Genomic DNA, 27,579 nt, shown 5'->3' with positions numbered 1-27,579 from the left:
CCTAACCCTAATCCCAACGGTAACCCTAACCACACCTCTAACCCTGACACACCCCTAACCCTAATCCCAACCATAAATGTAATCCAAACCCTAACTTTAGCCCCAACCCTAACCCTAGCCCTAACTGTAGCCTTAACCCTAGCCCTAACCCTAATGGGAAAATGGAAATAAATAATTTTTTTTAATTTTTCCCTAACTAAGGGGGTGATGAAGGGGGGTTTTTATTTACTTTTATAGCGTTTTTTTTTAGCGGATTTTTATGATTGGCAGCCGTCACACACTGAAAGATGCTTTTTATTGCAAAAAATATTTTATGCGTTACCACATTTTGAGAGCTGTAATTTTTCCATATTTGAGTCCACAGAGTCATGTAAGTTCTTGTTTTTTGTGGGACGAGTTAACGTTTTTATTGATACCATTTTTGGGCACGTGACATTTTTTTGATCGCTTTTTATTCCGATTTTTGTGAGGCAGAATGACCAAAAACCAGCTATTCATGAATTTCTTTTGGGGGAGGCGTTTATACCGTTCCGCGTTTGGTAAAATTGATAAAGCAGTTTTATTCTTCGGGTCAGTACGATTACAGCGATACCTCATATCTTTTTTTATGTTTTGGCGCTTTTATACCATAAAAACTTTTATAGAAAAAATTATTTTTGCATCGCTTTATTCTGAGGACTATAACTTTTATTTTTCCGCTGATGATTCTGTATGGCGGCTCGTTTTTAGCGGGACAAGATGACGTTTTCAGCGGTACCATGGTTATTTATATCTGTCTTTTTGATCGCGTGTTATTCCACTTTTTGTTCGGCTGTATGATAATAAAGCGTTGTTTTTTGCCTCGTTTTTTTTTTTTTTTCTTACGGTGTTTACTGAAGGGGTTAACTAGTGGGACAGTTTTATAGGTTGGGTCGTTATGGACGCGGCGATACTAAATATGTGTACTTTTATTGTTTGTTTTTTAATTTAGATAAAGAAATGTATTTATGGGAATAATATTTTTTTTTCTTTATTTAGGAATTTTTTTTTTTTTTTTTTTTTTTTTTACACATGTGGAAAAATTTTTTTTTTCACTTTTTCCCAGGGGGGGACATCACAGATCGCTGATCTGACAGTTTGCACAGCACTCTGTCAGATCAGCGATCTGACTTAGAGCACTGCAGGCTTCACAGTGCCTGCTCTGAGCAGGCACTTGGTAAGCCACCTCCCTCTCTGCAGGACTCGGATGCCGCGGCCATTTTGGATCCGGGTCTGCAGCGAGGAAGGAGGTAGGAGACCCTCGGAGCAACGCGATCACATCGCGTTGCTGCGGGGGTCTCAGGGAAGCCCGCAGGGAGCCCCCCCCCTGCGCGATGCTTCCCTATACTGCCGGCACACCGCGATCATGTGTGATCGCGGTGTGCCGGGGGTTAATGTGCCGGGGGCGGTCCGTGACCGCTTCTGGCACATAGTGCCGGATGTCAGCTGTGATAGGCAGCTGATACCTGGCCGCGCTCCCCCCGTGAGCGCGGCCGATCGCGCTGGACGTACTATTCCGTCCTTGGGAATTAAGGCCCACCCCACATGGACGGAATAGTACGTCCAATGACAGAAAGGGGTTAAAGATCAGACGGGAAGAGGCGCCATATTGGAGTTCAGATTTTGCTGGAATGGTTTGAGGGTGCCATGTCACACTGGCAGAGCCCCTGAGGTGCCAGATCAACAGAATCCCCCTATTTGTGAACTCATTTTACAAACTACACCCCACAATGAATTCATCTAGGGGCAGTGATCATTTTGACACCACATGTGCCTCACATAATTTTATACCATTCAGCAGTGAAGAAAGAATAAATTAAATTTTTACCACTAAAATGTTTTAGCCCCAAGTTTTTAATTTTTCTATGGGCTAATAGGAACATTTTTGTATTTATTTATTTTTTTACATCAAACTGAGGTCCACTTTTTTCTGAGCGCGCCAATAGACATGTAATCGGTAGTGATGAACGAGTGTGGTCTCCAAGTATTTGTGGCTCCTCGGAGATTACGTTTTCATCGCCTCAGCAGCACGATTTGCGGCTACTAGCCAGCTTGATTACATGTGGGGATTCCCTAGCAAACATGCAACCCCCACATGTACTCAGGCTGGCTAGCAGCTGTAAATCATTCAACTGCAGTGATGAAAACTAAATCTCCGAGCACTAACAAATACTCGGAGGTCACCCGAGCGTGCTTGGGAAAACCCAAGCAACGAGTATATTCGCTCATCACTAGTAATCGGTAGTGTTGAGTGAATAGCATTGTTGCTCGGGTCTCCCCGAGCACGCTCGGGTGATCTCGGAGTATTTGTTAGTGCTCGGAGATTGTTTTCTTTGTCTCAGCTGAATGATTTAACCCTGCTAGACAGGCTGAATACATGTGAGGAATGCCTGTTAGGGAATTCCCACATGTATTCAGGCTGTCCAGCAGCTGTAAATCATGCAGCTGAGGCGACGAAAACTTAATTTTTGAGCACTAACAAATACTCGGAGACCACCCAAGCAACAATGCTATTCGCTGATCACTAGTAATCGGAAAATATTTTTCAGGCACAATGCAAAGCTTAGAAGGGACGGAGCACCATACTATAGTGCAGATTTTTCGGTTATGGCTTGTGGGTGCCATGATACACTGGGAGAGCCCCTGAGATGCTAAAACAGCAGAAACCCTTTAGGCTATGTGCACAAGTTGCGGATTCTCTGCAGATCCGCAGCGTTTTTTGAGCTGCAGAAACGCTGCAGATCTGCAATTCATTTACAGTACAATGTAAATCAATGAGAAAAAAAAAATGCTGTGCACACTTTGCGGAAAATCCGCTGCGGTTTAAAAGGAAGTAGCATGTCACTTCTTTTTTGTGAATCTGCAGCGTTTTTTGTACCCATTCCATTATAGAAAGCCGCAGGGGTAAAAAAACGCAGCAAATCCGCAAGAAAACAGCAGCAAAAATGCACAAAAAACGCGACAAATCCGCAAGACAAAAACGCACAAAAAATGCTGCAGAACCGCACAAAAAACGTGAGGAGAGGCAGAATCCGCACCAGAAATTCCTAAGCCTAATCCGCAACGTGTGCACATAGCCTTAAATTACTCCATTTTACAAACTACACCTCTCAAGCATTCATCTATGAATAGCCATACGGAGAGACTCGGGAAGGACGGAGCACAGATTTTACTAGAATAGTTTGTGGACTCCATATTCAGAGCCTTTAATTGCTAGAAGAGCAGAATATACCCCTCAAGTGACCCCATTTTGGAAATTATACCCCTTTGGGAATTTATCTCCAGGTCTAGTGATGATTTTGACTAAATGGGTGTTTTCCAGAAACAAACTATTCAATGAAATTTTCCGAGTGAAAATTGCAAACTGCCTTTGTTGTGCCCAGTATCTTATAGTGACCAGTATGTTATGCCCAGCTCATGCTTCTGATAGCACGCACCCGTAAGGTAGGCGGGTTCTCATTTCAGAAATGCCAAACGTGGACTCAATATGTGGTTTAGGTACACGGTGGGACCCAGGAGGGAGCGGGGCATTTGGATTTGGGAGAGCAGAATTTGCTAAGTTTCTTTTGAGGGGTGAGGAGCCATTTCGCTTTTCCAGAGCCTTTGTACGACCAGTAATGTTAAAGCCCCCTATATTTCCATTGACAGATGATAGATCTGAGTGACGACTTGATTTTTTTGGGGGGATTGATTTGAAGCCTTTGTTAAGAACATGTTACATAACGTTTGGGATCACAGTTATCCTGCGCTCTACGTTGAGCACTGACATCAGGATTTCCATCTGAATCTCTGAGTGACGTGATTCAGATGAAACTGGAGGGATCCATTCACTATAATGAGGCAGCAGAGTTACTCTGGCCTCTGTTCAGTGGTGTCCTTCTTTTCAGAAGTGCAGAAAACTGTGGCCGATGGCACTTTTATGAAATCCTAAAAAGACGACACTGCCGGATCACAGGTCCTATGGCGTCCACAGTTCCACCCTCTGCCTCATTATAGAGAATCTTCCGCTGGGGGTTCTGTCTGAATCATGGGATATAAAAAGATATCCAAGGAACTGATAATGCCAGTCAGCAGCATTCAAACTGTTTTAAACAAATGGAAAATCAGGGGATCTGTGTTGTGAATTCTGTTGTCGGGCTCCCTCCTGTGGTCATGAATGGTACTTCGGCTGGTTCTGTCCATGGACTTCCTCTGGTGGGTGTTTCTGAGTTTCCTTTCACAGGTGACGAGGTTAATTCGTTAGCTGCTGCTCTATTTAACTCCACTTAGATCTTTGCTCCACGCCACCTGTCAATGTTCCAGTATTGGTCTAGTTCACTCCTGGATCGTTCTTGTGACCTGTCTTCCCATCAGAAGCTAAGTTCCAGCTTGTATTTCTTTGGTTTGCTATTTTTCTGTCCAGCTTGCTATTTAATTTGTTGTCTTGCTTGCTGGAAGCTCTGGGACGCAGAGGGAGCGCCTCCGCACCGTGAGTCGGTGCGGAGGGTCTTTTTGCGCCCTCTGCGTGGTCTTTTTGTAGGTTTTTGTGCTGACCGCAAAGTAACCTTTCCTATCCTCGGTCTGTTCAGTAAGTCGGGCCTCACTTTGCTTAACCTATTTCATCTCTGTGTTTGTATTTTCATCTTTACTCACAGTCATTATTTGTGGGGGGCTGCCTTTATCTTTGGGGAATTTCTCTGAGGCAAGGTAGGCTTTATTTTCCTATCTTCAGGGCTAGCTAGTTTCTTAGGCTGTGCCGAGTTGCATAGGGAGCGTTAGGCGCAATCCACGGCTATTTCTAGTGTGGTTGATAGGTTTAGGGATTGCGGTCAGCAGAGTTCCCACGTCCCAGAGCTCGTCCTTTATTATCAGTAACTATCAGGTCATTCAGTGTGCTCTTAACCACCAGGTCCATTATTGTCCTGACCACCAGGTCATAACAGATCTGTAAAAACAAAACCACCGTCAGGTAGACCAACAAAAATATCGTCCACAACTGCCAGGAAAATTGTTCGGTATGCAAAGAAAACCCACAAATAACATTAGCTGTAATACTGGACTCTCTGAAAACTAGCGGTGTGGCTGTTTCAAGATGCACAATAAGGAGGCACTTGAAGAAAATGGACTGCATGGTCGAGTCACCAGAAGAAAGCCATTACTGCGCAAATGCCACAAAGTATCTAGCCTACAATATGCAAAACAGCCCAGAGACAAGCCTCAAAACTTCTGGAACAAGGTAATTTGGAGTGATGAGAGCAAAGTTGAACTTTTTGACCACAACCATAAATGTTACATTTGGAGAGAGGTCAACAAAGCCTATGATGAAAGGAACACCATTCCTACTGTAAAGCATGGAGGTGGATCGCTGATGTTCTGGGGATGTGTGAGCTACAAAGGCACAGGAATCTTGTTCAAAGATGAAGGAAAGATGAATATAGCATGTTATCAGCAAATACTGAAGGCCTCATCCACAACTACCACAAAATACTTCAAGCTGTCATTGATGTTAGAGGGGGCAACACACTGCATTAAAAAATGGGGTATGCAAACATTTGATCAAGGTCCTTTGGATGTTTTGGGTTATCATTATGATTCAAAAAGAGAAAACACAGTAGTTTGACAAGAAATGGCTTCACTCAAACACCAAACAGTTTTGGTATTCTTCATTTTCTCTGATAAAAGGCCATGGTAGCAAAGTTTCTGTCAGGGTATGTAAACTGTTGAGCACAACTGTGGATAGATTAAAAAAACGGCAATTCAGCAACCGTGTACAGTAAAATCACAGCGGCACCCGACAGGATAGAATAGATTACAGAGTATATACACATATAATAGATATAAAGATGTCAGTCGCATACATAATTAGTACACTGCGTGCGCACCTTACTGTATTTAATCATGAAAAAAGTATTTTTCTGAAAAAAATGGCTTGGGCTCCAGCATAATTTTCTTAACCAGCAGACCTAAAGTCTAGGGCTGGGGGCAATTGTTTATAGCCTGGGAAGGAAGTAATTCCCAGGAAGTTTCCCAGACTATTAATATCAGCTCACAGCTGTATACTTAGCCTTTACTGGTTATTAAAATAGGAGACCCCCCAAAAAATGACGTAGATCCTTCTATAATTAGTAACCAGCAAAGGCTAGGCAGACAGCTGCAGGCTGATATTAATAGTGTCACGACTGTTGTCTGGTCTACTGGGACCAAGGGCTCCTTCCCTGTGCCTAATGCTAGGGGGCACCCTAGCTTGCCCTGTTTCCCAGGTTACTTCTGATGGTGAAGAGACAGAGGCCACATACCTTGCCTTAGCTCCTGAATCCGCCTCCATTGTGTACCCTTACCCCACCCAGGAAAGAGTAGTATCGTACCGTAATACACCAACCAGACTAACAAGGTAATACCAACAGGGATAATGAAAAATGCCAAACATACAAATATAGCCACTCAGTGAAAAGAGGAATGCATCGGGGGAGTGGAGGATGGAGTTAAACCAAAGTAGCAGACGAAAGGGAATTATCACACACTCAAAACCTAGATAGTGATAAGCGAGTATACTTGTTGCTCGGGTTTTCCCGAGCACGCTCCGGTGGTCTCCGAGTATTTGTGACTGCTCAGAGATTTAGTTTTTGTTGCCGCAGCTGCATGATTACGGCTGCTAGCCAGCCTGAGTACATGTGGGGGTTGGCTGGTTGCTAGGGAGTCCCCACATGTAATCAAGCTAGCTAGCAGCTGTAAATCATGCAGCTGAGGCGAAGAAAACTAAATTTCCGAGCAGTCACAAATACTCGGAGACCACCCGAGCAACGAGTATATTCGCTTATCACTAGTCACAGATAAACCCACCAGACACCTTTCTCCAATAATAACCACCAACAGCCTCCAGCCATGCATCATAAGCTACCTCTGACAATGAGTGCTACATACGGCCCAGTTTATATAGGAGATGGAAGTGGCTAACAGTGCACAGCTGAGAGCTATCACAAGGAAACCTTTCAGGAGCTCTCAACTGAGCAGACTAACCCCTGCACTGCTTTTTTTTTTTTTTACACCATATAATATGAAGGTGAAGTGCTTCTAATTACTGCAGGAGTAGGAGAAATTATACGTTGCGATTTCTGGCTCCTCTCTGTCGCCTTAAACCTATGACATGACCCCCCCTTCTACAAGGGACATCCGGAACCTCAGAATCGGGCTTATCAAGGTGTGCCACGTGGAAAGACCGGATAAGCCTGGCTGCATGGATGTTAGATGCTGGTACCCACATCCTCTCTTAAGGATCGTATACCTCCTTCCAGTGTACCAGATACTGAAGTGACTGACGAACTAAGCGACAATCAACGATCTTGGCTGTTTGAAATTCTACATTTCCATCCACCATGACTGGAGATGGCGGTAGTGGTGATGGTACAGAGTACCAAACTTATTTTTTGAGTAGATCCTAAAAATGGGCAACAAAGTATGATGGAATGCTACAGGATTGACGACGGTCACAGTCTTATAAGGACCGATGAACCTGGGACCCAGTTTCCAAGAGGGAACCTTCAAATTAATGTTCTTTGAGGACAACACCAAGTCACCAAAACACAGGTCCAGATCCACCAAACGTCTCCGATCAGCCACATTTATATTTGAACCTCATCTTCCTCAAATTATCAATAACCCCTTGCCACACAGACGTAGTAGATGATGACAACTGTTCTTCAGGCATTCCAGAAGAATGATTTCTATTAAAAGAGCTGAACTGAGCATGAAACCTGCATGCCCCGAAAAGCGGGGGTCTTACCAGTAGACTCATGACAATGATTATTTACTGCAAATTCAGCTAGAGGTATGTAGGTAACCCAACCCTCCTAATTCTCAGACACAAAACACCTAAGATACTTGTAAGTCTCAAGATTCTGGTTAACCCATTCAGTTTGTCCATTAGACTGTGGGTGAAATGCAGAAGAGAATGACTGGTGGATCCCCAAACGAGTGCAAAATGCCCTTCAAAATTTGGAAATAAACCACCCCCTGGTCAGACACAATATCGGTAGGGATCCCTACATACTCCCAGACATCCTGATGTACCCCTGACCACCAAAAACGGCAAAAAGATATTACCAGGATGTCCAGCCAAGACCGAATCATGATGTTCACTAAGAACTCTCAGATGGAGATTCACAGGCACAAACTTTTTATTCAACGGATAGGCAGCAGGGGCCAGTGGCGTATCCAGGGGGGGCAGCCGGGGCATGTGCCCCAGGCGCAGCTGACAGGGGGGCGCCAGCGGGCCGCCTGATGATGCGGCGGTCCAAGGAGGCTCCTCGCCGGCGGCATTCTGCCGCCCCCACACTGAGATATTCTCTGAGCCGGCTGTCAAATTGACAGCCGGCTCAGAGAAAATGCTGCGCGTCGAATCCCAGTGGTGTAACTACCCCACAGCAGAGCCCCTCCACCGCAGAGAGCCGCACACCACAACTATGGCTGCCGCTGCTCTGTGCGCACAGGACCTGTGATGAGGTCACAGGAGGGGAGGAGTCAGGAGTCACATGATGAAGGGCCTCCGTGTAGTGCAGGACTCTGCTGGTTCTCATGGTGCTGGAGGAGGGTCAGCTTTTGTGTAGGGTCAGGAGTCTCTTTACCTTTTTACTGAAGGCTTCGGGGTCCGCAGTCCAGAGCACTGCTAACGAGGCTGGCTGAGACCGGCCGGTCCGAAGGCACATCCAGAGTTCCCTTTGCAGGTGGGAATCAGTGTCTACCTTCTAGCGCCTGTGCGTTGTAGTCCTTCCGTGCTGAGCACCACGGGATAGTCCTCACAACTGTCGCATCTGTTCTTTCTCCGTCCCCCAGATGATATGGCTAGGACGCACCCGTATGACAGGTAGGCCTGGAGTTATTCTGGGATCCTAGAGACGCCCCTCTCCCACGATTGCCTCCTATGTCCGTTTAGGTGATTTAAGTCAGACAGCCAACCTGTAATTAACTGTCCTGCCGCAGTTTGAAGTAATGCGTGGAGACTGTTACTTCCTCGGTGCTCCGGCCACCGGCTACGCGCCTCAGAAGGATGTTGCCACAGTCTTAGGGACACGACTCCTACTGGTTCTATCTCCTTGTGCTGTGATCTCGTTTCTCACTTTTCCACAATATACTTCGCTTCGTGTCCGTCCTTGAGATGCCGCCGCAAGGTAGTGCAGGCGCGGCTCCGTAACAATCTGTCCTTTCTGCTAGGTACCTGCCAGGTTCCCACCCCTGACAGGTCCTCCCTGGAACTCTCCCAGGCTGCTTTCTGTCTGACTTCCTGTCCAACCCCCAGTTTTACCAGAGTGTGAGGAGTGGCCTAATACATAGAGCCTTTTTCTCCCCCTGGTGGCCGGAGTGTGAAGTGTAATGTGTGACTGTGATACCTGGTCAGGTGAACTCCTTTAGTGCAATCAGACATAACATCACTCCCCTTAGTGGCAGAGCGACATTACTGCAACGACCAGGACTCTGGGGCGCTGCAGAGCCATGTGTGTACGAGGTGTACAGAGCGGAAGCCATGTATGGAGCGGAGCAGGGTGTGTACGGAGCGGAGCCGTGTGTGTACGAGGTGTACAGAGCGGAACTGGGTGTGTGCAAGGTGTATGGAGCGGAGCCGTGTATGAGGTGTACGGAGCCGAACTGGGTGTGTGCAAGGTGTATGGAGCGGAGCCGTGTGTGTACGATGTGTATGGAGCGGAGCCGTCTGTGTATGAGGTGTATGGAGCAGAGCTGGGTGTGTACGGAGTGGAGCCATGTGTGCAAGGTGTATGGAGCGGAGTCGTGTGTGTCTATGAGGTGTATGAAGCGGAGCCGCGTGTGTACGAGATGTACGGAGCAGAGCCGCGTGTGTACGAGGTGTACGGAGCAGAGCCGCGTGTGTACGAGGTGTACGGAGCAGAGCCGCGTGTGTACGAGGTGTACGGAGCAGAGCCGCGTGTGTACAAGGTGTATGGAGCAGAGCCGCGTGTGTACAAGCTGTACGGAGCGGAGCCACGTGTACAAGGTGTATGGAGTGGAGCCACGTGTGTACGAGGTGTAGGGAGCGGAGCCGTGTGTGCAAGGTGTACGGAGCTCAGCTGCGTGTGTAGGAGTAACAGGTGAATGTGCAGAGACGTAAATGGTTTTGTGTGTGTGTGTACGGGGAGGAGAGGGCAATGATGGTGCTAACAGGGAGAGTGCAATAATTGGGATGGAGGGGGAGGAGGAAATGATGGATGTGGTGGAATGGGCAATGATGGTGGTGGGGAGGAAATGATGCAGGTGATGGAATGGGCAATGATGGGGGTGGGGGGAGAATGCAATGATGGTGGGGAGGAGGAAATCATGGAGGTAGTGAAAAAGGCAATAATGAAGGGGGGAAGAAATGATGGAGGTTGTAGAATGGACAAGGATGGTGGTGGTTGAAAGCACACTGATGATATTGGAGGGGGAGAAAATGATGGAGGTGGTGGAATGGGCAAGTATGGTGATGGCGGTGGAAAGGACAATGATGATGGTGGGGGAAAGGGCAATGATGGGGATGGTGGGGGAAGAGAAAATGATGGATATAATAATAATAATAATAATAATCTTTATTTTTATATAGCGCTAACATATTCCGCAGCGCTTTACAGTTTTTGCACACATTATCATCGATATGGTGGAAAATGCAAAGGAGGAAATGATGGAGGTGGTGGAATGGGAAATTATGGGGTGGTGGGGAAGAAAGCAATGATAGTGGTGGTGGAGAAGGCAAATATGGAGGTAGTGAAGAGAGCAATGATGGGGTGGGGTAGAGGAAAATAATGGGCATATATAAGGAAACAGTACAAGAGAATGGGGGGCATATCTGAGGAAACAGTATGGGGGATGGGTGCAGATAGTATGAGGAGGGAACGGGGAATGTATGTGGACACAGTATGAGTAGCAATGTGAAAAATGTATGTGGTCAGAATACGGGGAGTGAGGGTGATGGGATGTGTGCAGACACAGTATGGGGAGTCAGGTGAGCAGGCAGTATAGAAAGTGAGGGGGTAAATATATGAGAAGACAGTATGGTGAACAGGAGGGATGTGAGAGGAGACAGTATGAGGAGGGAGGGAAATAGTGTGAGGAGACAGTATGGAGGAGAAAAGTGAGTGAGCACAGAATAGAAACTGAGTAGTGGAGGCGTAGCATGGATGGACAGTGCAAGGGCACAGCCAGGAGGGGACAGTATACCAAGGAGGGGGAGTGTGATGGGACAGTACAGTATAAATACTGGGCCTTATAGGGGGGACACAGTGTGAGGACAGTGTGAAGAGGGGACCAGTATAGAAAGGAGAGGTCAGTGTGAAGAGCATGAACCATAAGAGGGATAGTGTGGGGGTCATATTTTGTGCAGACAATATAGTGAGGGGCAATTTTTTATTCAGGAGCATTATAATGACAATTCTTTAAAGGCGTCATGTGGAGATTTTCTGCAAAAGAGCGGAGAAGATGGAAGTCTGCAGAGACGGCTGTGGATGAGAAAACTCATCATGGGGTCTGGACAAGATGAAGAAAAGGAGAACGGCTCCAGAGGCGACGTCATCTATCAGGGACCTGGATGTAAATGTTATTTGTGATACTGACTAACTCTCATGTTTTTATTTATGTTAGGAGCATTAAAGGGGATGTCCAGGTTTGTGATGAGTCTGCAGTCATTCTTTGTGACTGCAGATTTCTGAATTCTCACAGTGCACACTGCACGCCGTCAGGATTCTCTCGTGCTGGGGATTTACATACACGCGGTCACGTGCTGACTAGACATGTGTGGCCTCCGTCAATGAAAATGAACTGAGCGAGGCCGGGCACATCTAGTCAGAATGTGGTCAGAAGTATACAAATCACATGCTTCTGCTGACATGACCGTCCACCGGCAAGGGAGAATCCTAAAAGTGTGCAGTGCATGCGTTGTGAGAATTCAGAAGCTGCGATGTCAGGATTCAGCTCTGCAGGTTCCAGTAGGCGTCACATGGACACTTCACTCATATGCGACTTTCATACTTATGGTCCTGTGACATCGAGCTTCTCTTCTGCTTCTCTGTTTTTCACTGAATATTGAGCATGACTAAGTGTGCAAATCACAGATTTCCCGGGGGTAATGGGTACACTATATGGTAAAAACAATGGTGTCATTCAAATGTGTCCCGCAGAAAACAAGCCCTCACCCGGCCATATTGACAGAACAATAAAAAAAGTTATGGCACGGGGAAGGAGGGGAGCGAAAAATGAAAAAGGGGTTAAAATAATAATAAAAAATAAATAAAAATACAAGTTTGTCACGAACCCGGAGAATCACATCACCAGGTTGTAAACGTTGTTAAAATTAAACCGAAAAAAAAAACAAAAAACGGAATTGTGGATTTTTTTTAATTTTTTTTTTTTTTTAGTATCTCACAGAATTTGGATTTTTTTGTATATATATATATATATATATATATATATATTACAGTATAATGAATGAGGCCATTAAAAAAGCTAGATCTTGTCCCGCAAAAAAAAAAAGCTTTCCTATGGGAATGGAGAAATAAGAATGGTCTGCCCATGGGAGAAAAAAAACCGCAAAAATGAAAAAATGGATGCGGCAGGAAGGGGTTAAATAAAAAAAAAAGAATCGTGGCTTCAGGTTGCCAGGAGCAACGGAGACATTTCAAACAAAAGAAAAAAAAAAAATAACCGTTACAGAACGCAGCACGTGACCACGCAGGGGCTGCCACGTCACGCCTGCGCCTAGGAAGAGTTAATCGTTTCAGTTGTCAGTCATGTGATTGTTTAGCCACGCCTCCTTTCCTCAGGTGATGATGCGGAATGACGTCATACGGGGTGTGGCTACGCAGTGCGGCGCCTTCTCCCGAACAGACCGAAGCTGTCGCTGTCATGTCCGACAACAACAACGGGGAAGCTCCCGCGCTGCACGGTGAGTGGCGTCCGGTCACTTTTTTCCCCGCGTAGCCGGTGGCGGGATTCGGTTCGGGAGGAAATAGAGATTCGGTCCCCGCTCGGCCTCTCTGTGCGATAGAAACGGCGACAAGGCTGAGAGACAAACAAGGGGAGCAGCCAATCACGAGCGAGCATGGTGGCTGGTGGGCGCGGCTTAGGAACAGACTGATTGGAGTCGGCCAATGACGGGGCAGAGGCTTGCACTGGTGGGCGGGGCTGTGCCTAACCATTGTTGTTGTCTGGTCGCCAGGTCATGTGACATCTTCTCCCCTATTGTGCGCGCCTGCTGGGAGTTGTAGTGTCACATTTAGAGGGGCGCAAGCTGCAGAGCTCAGACTTGTGTGTATGGACCTGTAGTGTTCTCATAGTTACACCTAGCCCTTATAGTGTAATGTGCTGGGGCCCAGGGGCGACCCCCAGGCTGTGTGTGCTGGGGGCCATTGAGGAGGGCTCGGTAAGATTAGTTGTGAGTCCGTACTGAACACCGACCATGGATTTCTCCGGGAAGTCCGTGTTACTGTCCGGGGGTTTATCGCACTGCAATGTGCATGATGGCACGGCAAACGCCGCTTCTGATCATGGTAAAGTCATCACCGCCGGTCAGAGAGCCGCTGTGATCGGAGGTGTAAGGTGGGACTACTGCGCCCATCATCCGACACCTGCTGCCACTGATAACAGTGAGAGCAGGAGCGGATGATGGAGGTATTCTTCATCAGCGGCTCCTTCGCTGTAAATAAATAAAAAAACCTTGGGGTGGGGTTCCCCTGTATTTTGGATAACCAACCAGGCAAAACTCCCAGCTGGGGACGGCAACCCTCAGCTTCAGCAAAGCCAGTTATCAGGAATAGATGGGTCCCCACTATGATTTTTTTTTAAACTATTTAAACAAATAATTTAAAAAAACAGCGTGTGGGGGGGGGGGGTCCCCACATTTTGGACAACCAGCCTTGCTAAAGCAGACAGCTGGGGGGCTGGTGTTCTCAGGCTGCTAAGGGGCCTGGATATTGGCCTTAAATAGCAGCCCGCAGCTGCCCAGAAAAGGCGACACTATTAGATGTGCCCATTCTTTGCTCTTCCCACTTGCCCTGTATATTTGTGGGGTTGATGTCACCTTTGTATTGTTGGCGCCATCAAGCCCACGGCTTAGTAATGGAGAAACGTCTATAAGACCCCCATCCATTACTAATCCTACAGCCAGAACAAGGTATTTTATTAGAAATAACGCTAAACACCATTTTACTTTTTTATTTAAAAATAACAAACACAGTTATACTCCCCTAACGCCGAATTCCACCGAAGCCCTCGATCTCCTCTAATAAATCTAAAATTAAAAAAAACAACCATATCCCTCACCTCTCCGTCCTGCTGTCACACGCCATAATCTATGTCTGGGGGATTAATAGTTTTCAACCTGGACGGTGCCAAGGTGCGACCGTCCATGCTGAGAACCACTCATGGATGAGTGACTAGTGTTGACATCACCAAGGTTACGGGAGGTCACTGAGGCTGCGCTCCCAGCTGGGCTGAACTGCGGGGACCTCGTTGAGCCCCCCACTAGCACCATGAGAAAAAGTCACTGAGTTCACCGCAGTTCAAATTCTCCCAGTGAAGTCGCCTCTGCACCGTGTGACTTTCTCACCAAGTTCAGCCCGGCTGGGAGCGCAGCCTCAGTAACCGGCCGCTGTTCTGGTACCCAAATCTGAACTTTTGTAACTGTTTGACCGACCCCGCCGGACCCGAACATCCAGGGGTCATCTCTTCGCTAACCGTCAGGTCATTAATCATTGCAGTCTGTAGTGACCGCTAGGTTGGTGCTGCATAGTGCGCCCTGTCAGGATCATCTGATATGTCTGTGCCAATCAGAGGAAGAATAAGATTTAACGCTGAAAACACGCGCGTTACTTTACTCTTCTTAAGTTTCATCCTAGAAACGACAGTCGCCTCTGGCTCCTCACTGTGGTGTTTACTGGTCGTGTGACTGGTTGGTGATCACACATAAACAGCATGTGTCATATGGAATGAATGTGTGATGTCATCAGATGTCATGTGTTCTATCAGCACTGACAGCTCTCATGTGTCATCTGCACAAAGCACAGGAATGCTGCACTGATTCAATTAGTAGCCAATAGCCCCTCCCCTGGGTATATAACATTGTCCCCTATCCACTACCCGGTGTCTAACGTCCTGCCCCTCGCCCCCTCCTGTGTATAGCATCCTGCCCCTCGCCCCCTCCTGTGTATAGCATCCTGCCCCTCGCCCCCTCCTGTGTATAGCATCCTGCCCCTCGCCCCCTCCTGTGTATAACATCCTGCCCCTCGCCCCCTCCTGTGTATAACATCCTGCCCCTCGCCCCCTCCTGTGTATAACATCCTGCCCCTCGCCCCCTCCTGTGTATAACATCCTGCCCCTCGCCCCCTCCTGTGTATAGCATCCTGCCCCTCGCCCCCTCCTGTGTATAGCATCCTGCCCCTCGCTCCCTCCTGTGTATAGCATCCTGCCCCTCGCCCCCTCCTGTGTATAGCATCCTGCCCCTCGCCCCCTCCTGTGTATAGCATCCTGCCCCTCGCCCCCTCCTGTGTATAGCATCCTGCCCCTCGCCCCCTCCTGTGTATAGCATCCTGCCCCTCGCCCCCCTCCTGTGTATAGCATCCTGCCCCTCGCCCCCTCCTGTGTATAGCATCCTGCCCCTCGCCCCCTCCTGTGTATAACATCCTGCCCCTCGCCCCCTCCTGTGTATAGCATCCTGCCCCTCGCCCCCTCCTGTGTATAGCATCCTGCCCCTCGCTCCCTCCTGTGTATAACATCTGGCCCCTCGCCCCCCTCCTGTGTATAGCATCTTGCCTCTCACCCCCCCTCCTGTGTATAGCATCCTGCCCCTTGCCCCCCTCCTATGTATAGCATCCTGCCCTTCGCCCCCTCCTGTGTATAGCATCCTGCCCCTCGCCCCCCCACCTGTGTATAGCATCCAGCCCCTCGCCCCCCTCCTGTGTATAACATCTGGCCCCTCGCCCCCCTCCTGTGTATAGCATCTTGCCTCTCACCCCCCCTCCTGTGTATAGCATCCTGCCCCTTGCCCCCCTCCTATGTATAGCATCCTGCCCTTCGCCCCCTTCTGTGTATAGCATCCAGCCCCTCGCCCACCTCCTGTGTATAGCATCCTGCCCTTCGCCCCCTCCTGTGTATAGCGTCCTGCCCCTCGCCCACCCCCAGTGTCTTTCTCCTCTCTCCCTGTTGAAAACGCGTGGTGGGATAGCGTCTACTGAGCCAGTGTTTGGCCAGCAGTTATCTCGGCGGTCACCTCCTCCACGATCCTGCCCTATGGATAGGTGATCATTATTTGCTCCTTAGAATTGTCGCGGCTTTTGCAGCTGCCGCCTGGCATTGGGTCCAATACTAGGATTTCTCAGCTCCGTGTATTCTCCCTATGTTATGGCTTCTGTGTTCGCTCTGTGAGTCCCATGACAATGTGTCTGTGAGAAGCCGGCAGGTGTAGCTGTGAGCGGACATGGTGGGCTGACATGGTGGGCTGCACTCACTGCCGCATTTCATGTTGATCCGGCAGGTCAGCGTTGTGCCTGTCACTCATTACCCTCCATTGTGTCTGACAACAATGACCCCCGTGTCTCTACCGAGGACCCTCCGTGCCGAGCGGCCGCAAATAATAGTGTCCGACTCTGGGAAAGGTATTGAGAGGATTATCAGGATTTCTGGGTGAATGTGGCCGAGGCCCCGGCGTGCGTGCAGAACTGCACAATGTCGGAGCTGTGCCGCTCGGCCCACACCCCGAGGTCTCCGCCGGCCGCTCTCGCCCCCTCCTCTCTCACAGCAGAGGAATGGCTGTCTGGGAGTATTTCAGGACAGAGACTTAAAGGGAAAAGCAGGGCAGATTATATGCAAACAGCGTCTGGGTAGAGAGATGGCGAGACCCCCGGAGCCCCCGCGGGGGGCTGAGACCGGCCATTAGAAAGCATTTTCAGCATCAAATGTGTGAGAGGTTAAATCAGAGATCATTAGAAATCGGATTATTCAGAGACAGTCGGTCTATAAATATGTATTTAATGGTTGTCAGCGTCTGGTAGTCAGGATCACCCGCAGCCCTTCTATGTAGTGCCCCAGTCACACGGAATGCCCCTTTAAAGAAAACTGAGGCAGAAAGCCAAAAAATGGCCCAAATCCTGGCTTGTAGCAGCTGGAAGTACGGCTCGTGCTGGATCCGTCAAATGATGGCCGCCGGCGACTGATAGTCCAACTGTAATGGGGTCTCCATCATGGTGTCCCACAATTTACAGCATGTTGTACCAATGTTTTTGCATGAAATCTCCTTGCACCGCTGCTCCCGTCCCCCTTGAGGAGCGCACCGCTGCTCTCGTCCCCCTTGAGGAGCGCACCGCCGCTCCCGACCTCCTTGAGGAGCGCACCGCCGCTCCCGCCCCCCTTGAGGAGCGCACCGCCGCTCCCGCCCCCCTTGAGCGTACCGCCGCTCCTGCCCCCCCTTGAGGAGCGCACCGCCGCTCCCGCCCCCCCTTGAGGAGCGCACCGCCGCTCCCGCCCCCCCTTGAGGAGCGCACCGCCGCTCCCGCCCCCCCTTGAGGAGCGCACCGCCGCTCCCGCCCCCCCTTGAGGAGCGCACCGCCGCTCCCGCCCCCCCTTGAGGAGCGCACCGCCGCTCCCGCCCCCCCTTGAGGAGCGCACCGCCGCTCCCGCCCCCCCTTGAGGAGCGCACCGACGCTCCCACCCCCCCTTGAGGAGCGCACCGCCGCAGCCCCCCCCTTGAGGAGCGCACCGCCGCTCCTCCCGCCCCCCCCCCCCCCTTGAGCGCACCGCCGCTCCCGTCCCCCCTTGAGGAGCGCACCGCCGCTCCCCCTCCCCCTTGAGGAGGGCACTGCACCTCCCGCCCCCTTGAGGAGGGCATCGCTCCTCTGCCTTTTGGCTTGCTGCTTGCAGAGGTGCCGTGCGCTCCTGATGATTGACAGCTCTGTCCGGTGACATGGTCCAAACTGTTCTCTGTAAGCAGAGGGCAGCATCCAGGGATCCGGCCGGCCTTATCGTGGCGCTGTATAGCAGACCGCTCCTTGCCTAGGAGGGAGTTTTTAATAAGAAGTAAGTTGCAAAGTTGCCTGTTTTTTTTTTCAATACTAACCAATAGTGGACGTCAGCCAACCCCTTTAACAGCACAAGGCGCCATCGCAGCCATCTTTAGAGTTGCACCTTAAAGGGATGTCCTCCTTTTGGGGACTTTAAGTTAAATGCAGGTATTTTGAGCTAAATATAATTTTTGTTATTCAGTTTGATAAAAAATGTTCCCGCTTTTCTTTTAGTGGCTTTTTATTTTCTTGTACATTCGGCCTTTTTGCTGTCTGTGGTCTAAGACGAGCTCAGAAAAAGACAGATAAGAGGTAGAAACTCCCATTGAACCGTGAAAACGAGCTCCCTGATGGAATCACAGTTAACTCCTTCTGCAGCCAACAACTTCTTACTCAGCGGTGGCAGCCGGTATATGAGGAAGGGTCTGCCGGTCTCCCACCTCTAGACCTTGTGGCACTACCATCCTGTGTGGATGCACCATTAAAGTGCAGGCGGTTCTCTCCGGCTCGTGGGAAACTACAACTTCCAACATGCGGATTTTGGGAGTTGTAGTAGCTAGAGAGACGCAGGGTGGAGACCCCTGTGTCAGGACGGTCCCTGCCTAAGTGACCTGGTCGGGGGCTTTACATGAATGAGCCCCCTATAGTGCCACCGTACAGGAAATGTGTGACCCCCATCCCCCGCACAACGCAGGTTTATCTTAGGGCTTGTTCACACTGCGTCTTGTTTCCGGCAGTCGGAAACATCTGTTTTTCCAGCAGAAGGTGCTTGAGGAATATCTCCTGTTCTCTTGAGTTTTGCACCCTGGTGGTCTTCGTAGTGTGATGCCGGGACCCCTGCTATCGTACAGTGGCCGTTCAGGAGAAGTCGCCGCTCAGGAGTGCAGGAAAGTTGGGTGGTGACATTGTGGTACATAATATTCCCGTGATGCTCCAGTGAAGGGTTAATGCTGCACGCTCATTATATGATGTAATTAATTGCCGGTTTCCGTCATCCATTGTGGCACACGTGAGGCCGGGCTTGTACCAGACGTGTCTCAGCTCCCGTCGCTGGGCTCGTGTGTCACATAATCCGGGTGCAGCCGCTCGGGAGGGAGGTTTATCTGCGGCCCGTCCGCCTGCGCTGCCTGATAAGACGCTCTCTGCCCCCATCATGGCCGACCAGACGAGTCCGTGTCTCCTCACAGGTTCCTGGGTGGAACTGCAGATGAACGGCAACGGGAACAACATGGACAGCAACCGGAACGGAGGCCTGGAGCACGTTCCCTCCTCCTCCTCCATCCACAACGGCGACATGGAGAAGATCCTACTGGACGCACAGCACGAGTCCGGACAGAGCAGCTCCCGCAGCAGCTCGCAGTGTGAGAGGTGAGTGGTCCGCATCCTGCTGCCCCTCATTACCCGGCTTCATGGGCCACAATATCCTCCTCTAACCTCCTACCCCTGACCTATGAGGAGGACCCCGATCTATACTTATCTAATGTCCTACCCCTGACCGATGAGAAGGACCCCAATCTATACTTATCTAATGTCCTACCCCTGACCGATGAGGAGGACCCCAATCTATACTTATCTAATGTCCTACCCCTGACCGATGAGAAGGACCCCAATCTATACTTATCTAATGTCCTACCCCTGACTGATGAGGAGGACCCCAATCTATACTTATCTAATGTCCTACCCCTGACCGATGAGAAGGACCCCAATCTATACTTATCTAATGTCCTACCCCTGACCTATGAGGAGGACCCCGATCTATACTTATCTAATGTCCTACCCCTGACCGATGAGAAGGACCCCAATCTATACTTATCTAATGTCCTACCCCTGACCTATGAGGAGGACCCCGATCTATACTTATCTAATGTCCTACCCCTGACCGATGAGAAGGACCCCAATCTATACTTATCTAATGTCCTACCCCTGACCGATGAGGAGGACCCCAATCTATACTTATCTAATGTCCTACCCCTGACCGATGAGAAGGACCCCAATCTATACTTATCTAATGTCCTACCCCTGACCGATGAGGAGGACCCCAATCTATACTTATCTAATGTCCTACCCCTGACCGATGAGGAGGACCCCAATCTATACTTATCTAATGTCCTACCCCTGACCGATGAGAAGGACCCCAATCTATACTTATCTAATGTCCTACCCCTGACCGATGAGAAGGACCCCAATCTATACTTATCTAATGTCCTACCCCTGACCGATGAGAAGGACCCCAATCTATACTTATCTAATGTCCTACCCCTGACCGATGAGGAGGACCCCAATCTATACTTATCCAATGTTCTATCCCTGACCGATGAGGAGGACCCCGATCTATACTTATCTAATGTCCTACCCCTGACTGATGAGGAGGACCCCAATCTATACTTATCTAATGTCCTACCCCTGACCGATGAGGAGGACCCCAATCTATACCTAATCTCCTACCCCTGACCGATGAGGAGGACTCCAATCTATACTTATCTAATCTCCTACCCCTGGTTCACTTATCTAGTGTTCTACCCCTGTCTTAAAACTTTAGGGTCTGATAAGTTGGGGGTTCACCATTGTATGGTCTATTCAGTTGTGGAGCTTTAAAGGTGTTGTACTAAGTTTTAAAGTTAACTTTACCATTCTCTGGCAGCCTCTCTTCTGAAACCTCCAAACCTCTTGATAAAGGGGCCCCAATCCGAGCGCTACGATAGTGTTAAAACTGAATACAATCCCTCTTTTTTTAATCATATTTTTAATGGAATATTTCATTTGTGTACATGTGTGTATGTATATACAATATATATGTATTGCGTGTGTATGTATATGTATGTGTGTGTATATATATATATATATATGTGTGTGTGTGTATATATATCTATCGGCCACGCAGTATATAACACAGGCCACATAATATATAACACTGGCCACGCAGTATATAACACTGGCCACGCAGTATATAGCAGTGTGGGCACCATATCCCTGTTAAAAAAATTAAGTAAAAATAAAAAATAGTTATATACTCACCCTCCGGCGTCCAGCGAAGCTGTCCCGATACACGCGCTGCTGCCGCCATCTTCCGTTCCCAGTCATGCATTGCGAAATTACCCAGATGACTTAGCGGTCTCGCGAGACCGCTAAGTCTTCTGGGTAATTTTGCAATGCATCGCTGGGAACGGAAGCTGGCGGGAGCCGTGCGCGCATTGGCGGATGACGGAAGGTGAGAATAGCAGGGCTTTTTTTATTTTTAACATTATATGTTTTTACTATTGATGCTGCATTGGCAGCATCAATAGTAAAAAGTTGGTCACATAGGGTTAATAGCGGCGTTAACGGAGTGAGTTACCCGCGGCATAACACGGACAATATGCATATATTGTGGGTGTGTGTATAATATGTATGTATTATGTAGTGTTTGTGTGTATAATATGTATGATGTAGTGTATGTGTATGCAATATGTATGTAGTGTATGTGTATATACAATATGTATGTATTGTGTGTGTGTGTGTGGTTGTATGTATAATATGCATTGTGTGTATGTATAATATGTATGTAATGTGTATATAAATATGTCTCTTTATTTATATATACTGAACAAAAATCTAATCACAACACTTTTGGTTTTCTACCATTTTTCATGAGTTGAACTCAGTCACACATAGCGATTATCGTTAACGATATCGTTGCAACGTCACGCTTTTGGTGATGTAGCAATGATCCCGCTAACGATATCTTTATGTGTGACGGCGACCAACGATCAGGCCCCTGCTGGGAGATCGTTGGTCGTGGGGAATGATCAGGACCTTTTTTTTGGTCGCTGATCACCCGCTGTCATCGCTGAATCGGCGTGTTCACTGGTAACCAGGGTAAATATCGGGTTACTAAGTGCAGGGCTGCGCTTAGTAACCCGATATTTACCCTGGTTACCATTGTAAAAGTAAAAAAAAAAAAAACAGTACATACTCACATTCTGATGTGTGTCACGTCCCCTGGCGTCCACAGGGTTAAAACTGCTTTCGGCAGGAGCGCTGCTAATGTGTCAGCGCCGGCCGTAAAGCAGAGCACAGCGGTGACGTCACCGCTGTTACTGCCGGCGCTGACAGTCAGTGCAGGGAAGCTCTCGGCAGCAGTGCGTGCATTAGCAGCGCTCCTGCCGAAAGCAGTTTTAACCCCGTGGACGCCGGCGGGGGACGTGACAGACATCAGAATGTGAGTATGTAGTGTTTTTTTTTTTTTTTTTTACAATGGTAACCAGGGTAAATATCGGGTTACTAAGCGCGGCCCTGCACTTAGTGACCCGATGTTTACCCTGGTTACCCGGGGACTTCGGCATCGTTGAAGACAGTTTCAACGATGCCGAAGTCTTTCCCCGGATCGTTGGTCGCTGGAGAGAGCTGTCTGTGTGACAGCTCCCCAGCGACCACACAACGACTTACCAACGATCACGGCCAGGTCGTATCGCTGGTCGTGATTGTTGGTAAGTCGTTTAGTGTGACTAAAGCTTAAGACTTTCTCTATGGACACACAAGACCTTTTTCTCTCAGGAATTTGCGCACGCTGTCATATACAGCGATGCAGAGGGTCCCATACCTGCTCAGTGTTGACCTGCCCAGGGAGTGTGCGCACAACTCCGCACAACCTCTGATGAGGAGCGGAGCGACGATCCACAGGCCACAATCAGCAGCCGAATCATCTCTGAGGAGATGTGCTGCACTGCGTGAGGCAAATGGTGGTCACAGCAGATACTGACTGGAATTCTGACTCCCCCAGACCCTCCCAATACTGTAAAACTGCACAGTCTAGAGTGACCTTTTATTGTGGCCACCCTGAGGCCCACCTGTGCAATAATCATGTGTATAATCAGCATCTGGATCTGTCACACCGGTGAGGAAGACGGATTATCTCGGCAGAGGAGAAGATCCCGCCAACAAAGATTCAGAGACAGTTGGGAGAAATATTTGAGAGAAAAATGCCTTTTGTGTCCATAGAAAAAGTCTTAGATCTTTGAGTTCAACTTATGAAAAATGGTTGAAAACCAAAAATGTTGAAAAGCCGTCTCTTCTTCTGCCTCCTGCCCAGTGTGGACATCTCCATTACTTGAGGGATTTCCAGACTTCCGTTCCATTTCACGACCCTCGTACCTCCCATACCTTATCCTCCATCTCACCTAAGACCCCCCACACTTTGGGATGTGACCACTTACTGTATGATTGTCTCCCTCTTGCCCCCCGCAGCCCCTCGCCTGAAGAAGGGCAGATCACCTTCGATGTGGAGATGCACACGAGTAAAGACAGCTTCCAGGTAATGATCCTATATGTATCCATATCCACCTCTGACCGCTTGGCACTGAAGTCCCTGAGAAGCCGCGTCAATTCCGGGGTCTCGCGCTCATCATTGTCCGCATGTAGGATATGGAGAAGGGGCGCCCAAGTTCTTGTCACCTTCCGACATCACTGGAACGGTGTCAAGGACTGCAACCAACCAGTGGCGTTAATGGGCGGCACTTCTCACATTTCCATTGGACATCCAAGGTTCCGCTGTAGGAAGTGTCAGCGAAGCTGCCAATCGGCGACCATTGATTGTCTGCAGTGCTCCTGTGTTCGGGGAGATCTGGCTCAGACATTGCTGGAATGGCGCTCTAGTGGGAAGTGAGGGTCTGTGTTTTTTTGTGTTTTTTTCATTTTACACTGGGTAGCATAGTATTTAAGAAGGGGTTGGCCATTACTTCAACACCCTCAGACGCCGCTGTTACTACCGACTGCAGCATCCAAGCAGTTAGATAATAGTAGGAGGCTTCCTCTGCCCCAACGTGATCAGAGTGCCGAGGGGGGATCATGGCAGCTGGAGGCCTAGTGAAGACCCCAGAGTTTAGTTTCCGGTCATTGTATTTCTAGAAAAGCTGAGAAAGCTGCTCGGACAGTGCACCGCCATTCAGAAGTCTTCTACAGGCCTTCTAACAATGTCTAATCTCTTAGTGAAAACCCCCCAAAATCTTCCTACAAAATTGTGCAATGGCTTTTTTTTTCTTCTTCCAATTTCACCCCACAAAGTTTATTGAAAGGTGGAACTTAAAGACCACAATTTACCACTAAATTGGCGGAAAGATAAAGTTATGGCTCTTGTTAGGCAGGAATGGGAAAACATAAAGCGTAAAGTGAAGGACGGGCAATCTGCCTGAGGCGGGAGGGGTTAATAGTCATCACTTTTTAGGGTTATAATTATAACTTTTTTTTGTTGTTGTTGTTTTGCTGCAGCATAGAATTGCTGCCAGATCTGCCGCTCACTTTTATAATTGCTGATGTTCAACCTGATTTTCTGCATCCAGTGAAATAGGTCAGGAGTGTCAGACGTCCCTGCCGATTGGCAACTGATGTGGCTGCCATTACTGACCTGTCACAGTAAAGTCCTCAAAGTCAAATCTAACTGTGGACATAGGGGGGGGGTACGTATCCCTACATAACTGGGTGGTCTCACGGCTCATGTAGAAGTCAGAAGGGCCGACATTATGATCCCACAGCTTCGCTATAAGCTCTCCTAGCTTGGACCACATTTGATAGGTATTGACCACTACACACTGTAAAGATCCCACGAGACCCGTTATGCACGCGAAACCCCCCCACGAGGCCCGCCATGTGCATGGAACCCCCCGATGGGACCCACCGTGTGCATGCAACCCCCTGACTGGACCCACGTGTGCAAGATACCCCCCGACGAGGCCCGCCATGTGCATGGAACGCCCTGAGGAGGCCTGCCATGTGCGTGGAACGCCCTGAGGAGGCCCGCCATGTGCGTGGAACGCCCTGAGGAGGCCCGCCATGTGCGTGGAACGCCCTGAGGAGGCCCGCCATGTGCGTGGAACGCCCTGAGGAGGCCCGCCATGTGCGTGGAACGCCCTGAGGAGGCCCGCCATGTGCGTGGAACGCCCTGAGGAGGCCCGCCATGTGCGTGGAACGCCCTGAGGAGGCCCGCCATGTGCGTGGAACGCCCTGAGGAGGCCCGCCATGTGCGTGGAAACCCCCCACGAGGCTCGCCATGTATGTGGAACCCCCCCACGAGGCCCGCCACTCTGACATGCTGTGACCCAGATGTCCAGAGCTGACTTTTCCCTTTCAGCCTAATCTATTGCACCCCTGCGAGGCGCCATCATCACCAGATCATCAATAGCCTCCACTTCACCTGTGGGTGGTTTTATTCTTAGGGCTGACCTGTGCACGTGGAACTTGTAAATGTGAGTTTCTAAGTTTGGGCTTGGAGGACGCGGTGACGTCACAAGCGAGTGATCTGATGATGGATTTCCACATCTAAGCCCTTTCCTGGCCTATAAAATACAGTCATTGAAGCAACGCTGGAAAGAGGTAATTATATGGGTGCATCCAAATATCTGCTGACTCAGTGTGGAGGCTGGAAGAACCTGCTGGGTGACACTCGCTCACCCATGGGTTCCCTGGGGCTGAATATAATGTGGCTGCATTTGACTGGTGTAATGGTGCACGGGATCGGCCCGATTAGGGGCACACTTTATCCCCACCTCCGACTGGTAACACCCGGATGCCAGGTTTTTTTGCACGCATTTCCAGGAGGATTAACAGAGAAACAAAACAACGTAAAGTAATAAGAAAAGAATCCAGAATGTGCATGACAGTGCGGCAAACACTGCCTCTGATCGGTGGTAAAATCATTACCGCTGGTGAGAGCCGCAGTTCCCATGCTATAAAATGACAGTGTGTGCCTGCAGATGTGATCAGAGGTAAAAAGTTTTACCTCCGGTCACTGCATCGGCTTCGGACTACTACTCCCATGAGCCTACGCTGTCAGCTTTAGAAAGGTTGGTTATCAAGAATAGAGGAGTCCCCACGCGTTTTTGTTTTTTTTTAAATGGCGTGCGGTCTTGTTAATTTTTTGACAACCAGCCCAGCTAAAGCAGACAGCTGGGGGCTGGTATTTTCATCTATTAGATGCGCCAATTCTGGTGCTTTGCCCAGCTCTTCCCACTTGCCCTGTGGCGGTGGCAAGTGGGGTTCATATTTGTGGGATTAATGTGACATCAATCCCATGGCTTAGTAATGGAGACGCGTCTATAAGACACCTAATCCTATAGTTGTATTGTAAATAAACACACAGCCAGAATAAAGTCCTTTATTTAGAAAAAAAAAAACACACATTTTTATTTAAAAATAACAAACACAGTTATACTCGCCTAACGCCCATTCCACTGAAGCCTTTGTCTCCTGTAAAAAACAAAAAACAAAAAAAAACCCACAAACAACAATATCCCTCATCTCTTCGTTGTTCTGTCCTGCGCCGTAATCCATGTCTGGGATGAACAGTTCAAACTAGACTGTGCCAAGATGTGACAGTCCAGGCTGAAAACCACTGGTGAATGAGCTGCGGCGAGTACAGCATCAGTGACCAGCGGTGACATCATCGAGCTTATCGCAGGCACTGAGGCTGTGTTCCCAGCCGGGCCAATGAACTGCGATGACCTCAGTGAGATCCCCGCTATCACAGTGCGAAAAAATGTCTTACGGTGCAGCAGTGAGTTCACCAGGAGAAACTGCTGCACCCTGAGACTTTTTCTCACTGTGTTAGCGGGGAACTCACTGAGGTCACTGCAATTCATTGGCCCGGCTGGGAACGCAGCCTCAGTGCCTGCGATAAGCTCGCAGCAGCTCATTCCTCAGTGGTTCTCAACCTGGACAGTCGCATCTTGGCACTGTCCAGGTTGAAAACGGTTTATCGCCCAGACATGGATTATGGCCTTTTCTGGGCGGCTGTGGGCTGCTCTTTTTAGGTTGGCGGAGGGGTGAAGGGGGAGGGCAAAATCCATGGTCCCCTAGCAGCCTGAGAATACCAGCTCCCAGCTTTCTGTTTTAGCTTGGCTGTTTGTCAAAAATATAACTATAGGAATAGTAATGAATATGAGTCTTATAGAACTTTCTCTACAATTAACCCGTGGCCTTGATGTCACCAGACAATACAAGTGTGACCGCCACAGTGCAAGTGGGAGGAGCTGGGCAAAGCGCCAGAATTGGTGCATCTAATAGATGTGCCATGGCTGCGGGCTGCTATTTTTAGGCTGGGGGGGGCAATATCCATGGCCCTTTATCAGCCTGAGAATACCAGCTCCCAGCTGTCTGCTTTAGATTGGCTGTTTGTCAAAAATGAGGGGGACCCCATGCCGTTTAAAAAAAATATTTCTTTAAATAATTTATAAAAAAAAAAAAAAACCAATAATAACTATAGGAAGTGTCTTAAAGAATAATGACCCCAGAGTTTTCGAATATAGAAATTTATGTATGAGATAGCCAAGATGATTGTCTATAAAATGATGGTGGTCTCACTTCCGATGCAGTAGTTGGATGGTGAGATACGGAGCCTGAAGGTCAAAAGGTCAAACCATTATTACCCTTCTCCTCGTTGGTGTATGATTTTGTTTTATTTTTCTATAGGGAACTTGAGGTGATAAAAAACGGCCATTATTATCGTTATTATATCGTTTATAATGATATATTATTACTGATTTTATAATTACCAGTGTATATTTTATTATTCCTTCCCTATGGGGCC

General features: G+C 48.8%; 1 protein-coding gene across 1 annotated transcript in view; it reads left to right on the top strand.

Moving 5' to 3' along the window:
• Window positions 1-12,782: 12,782 nt before the first annotated feature.
• The window catches only part of BNIP3L (BCL2 interacting protein 3 like), a 35,576-nt gene continuing 20,779 nt past the window's right edge, over window positions 12,783-27,579 (top strand). The window contains exons 1-3 of the mRNA XM_069767016.1: window positions 12,783-12,916; window positions 19,211-19,391; window positions 23,247-23,313. Coding sequence (XP_069623117.1) covers window positions 12,808-12,916; window positions 19,211-19,391; window positions 23,247-23,313 — 357 coding nt within the window. The 5' untranslated portion in view covers window positions 12,783-12,807. The remainder of the gene's footprint in view (window positions 12,917-19,210; window positions 19,392-23,246; window positions 23,314-27,579) is intronic.

Source organism: Ranitomeya imitator, chromosome 4, assembly GCF_032444005.1.
Source record: "Ranitomeya imitator isolate aRanImi1 chromosome 4, aRanImi1.pri, whole genome shotgun sequence".
Classification (NCBI taxonomy): Eukaryota; Metazoa; Chordata; class Amphibia; order Anura; family Dendrobatidae; genus Ranitomeya; species Ranitomeya imitator.
Note: the sequence above shows the minus strand (reverse complement) of the source record. Positions and strands in the feature narration are given on the sequence as shown.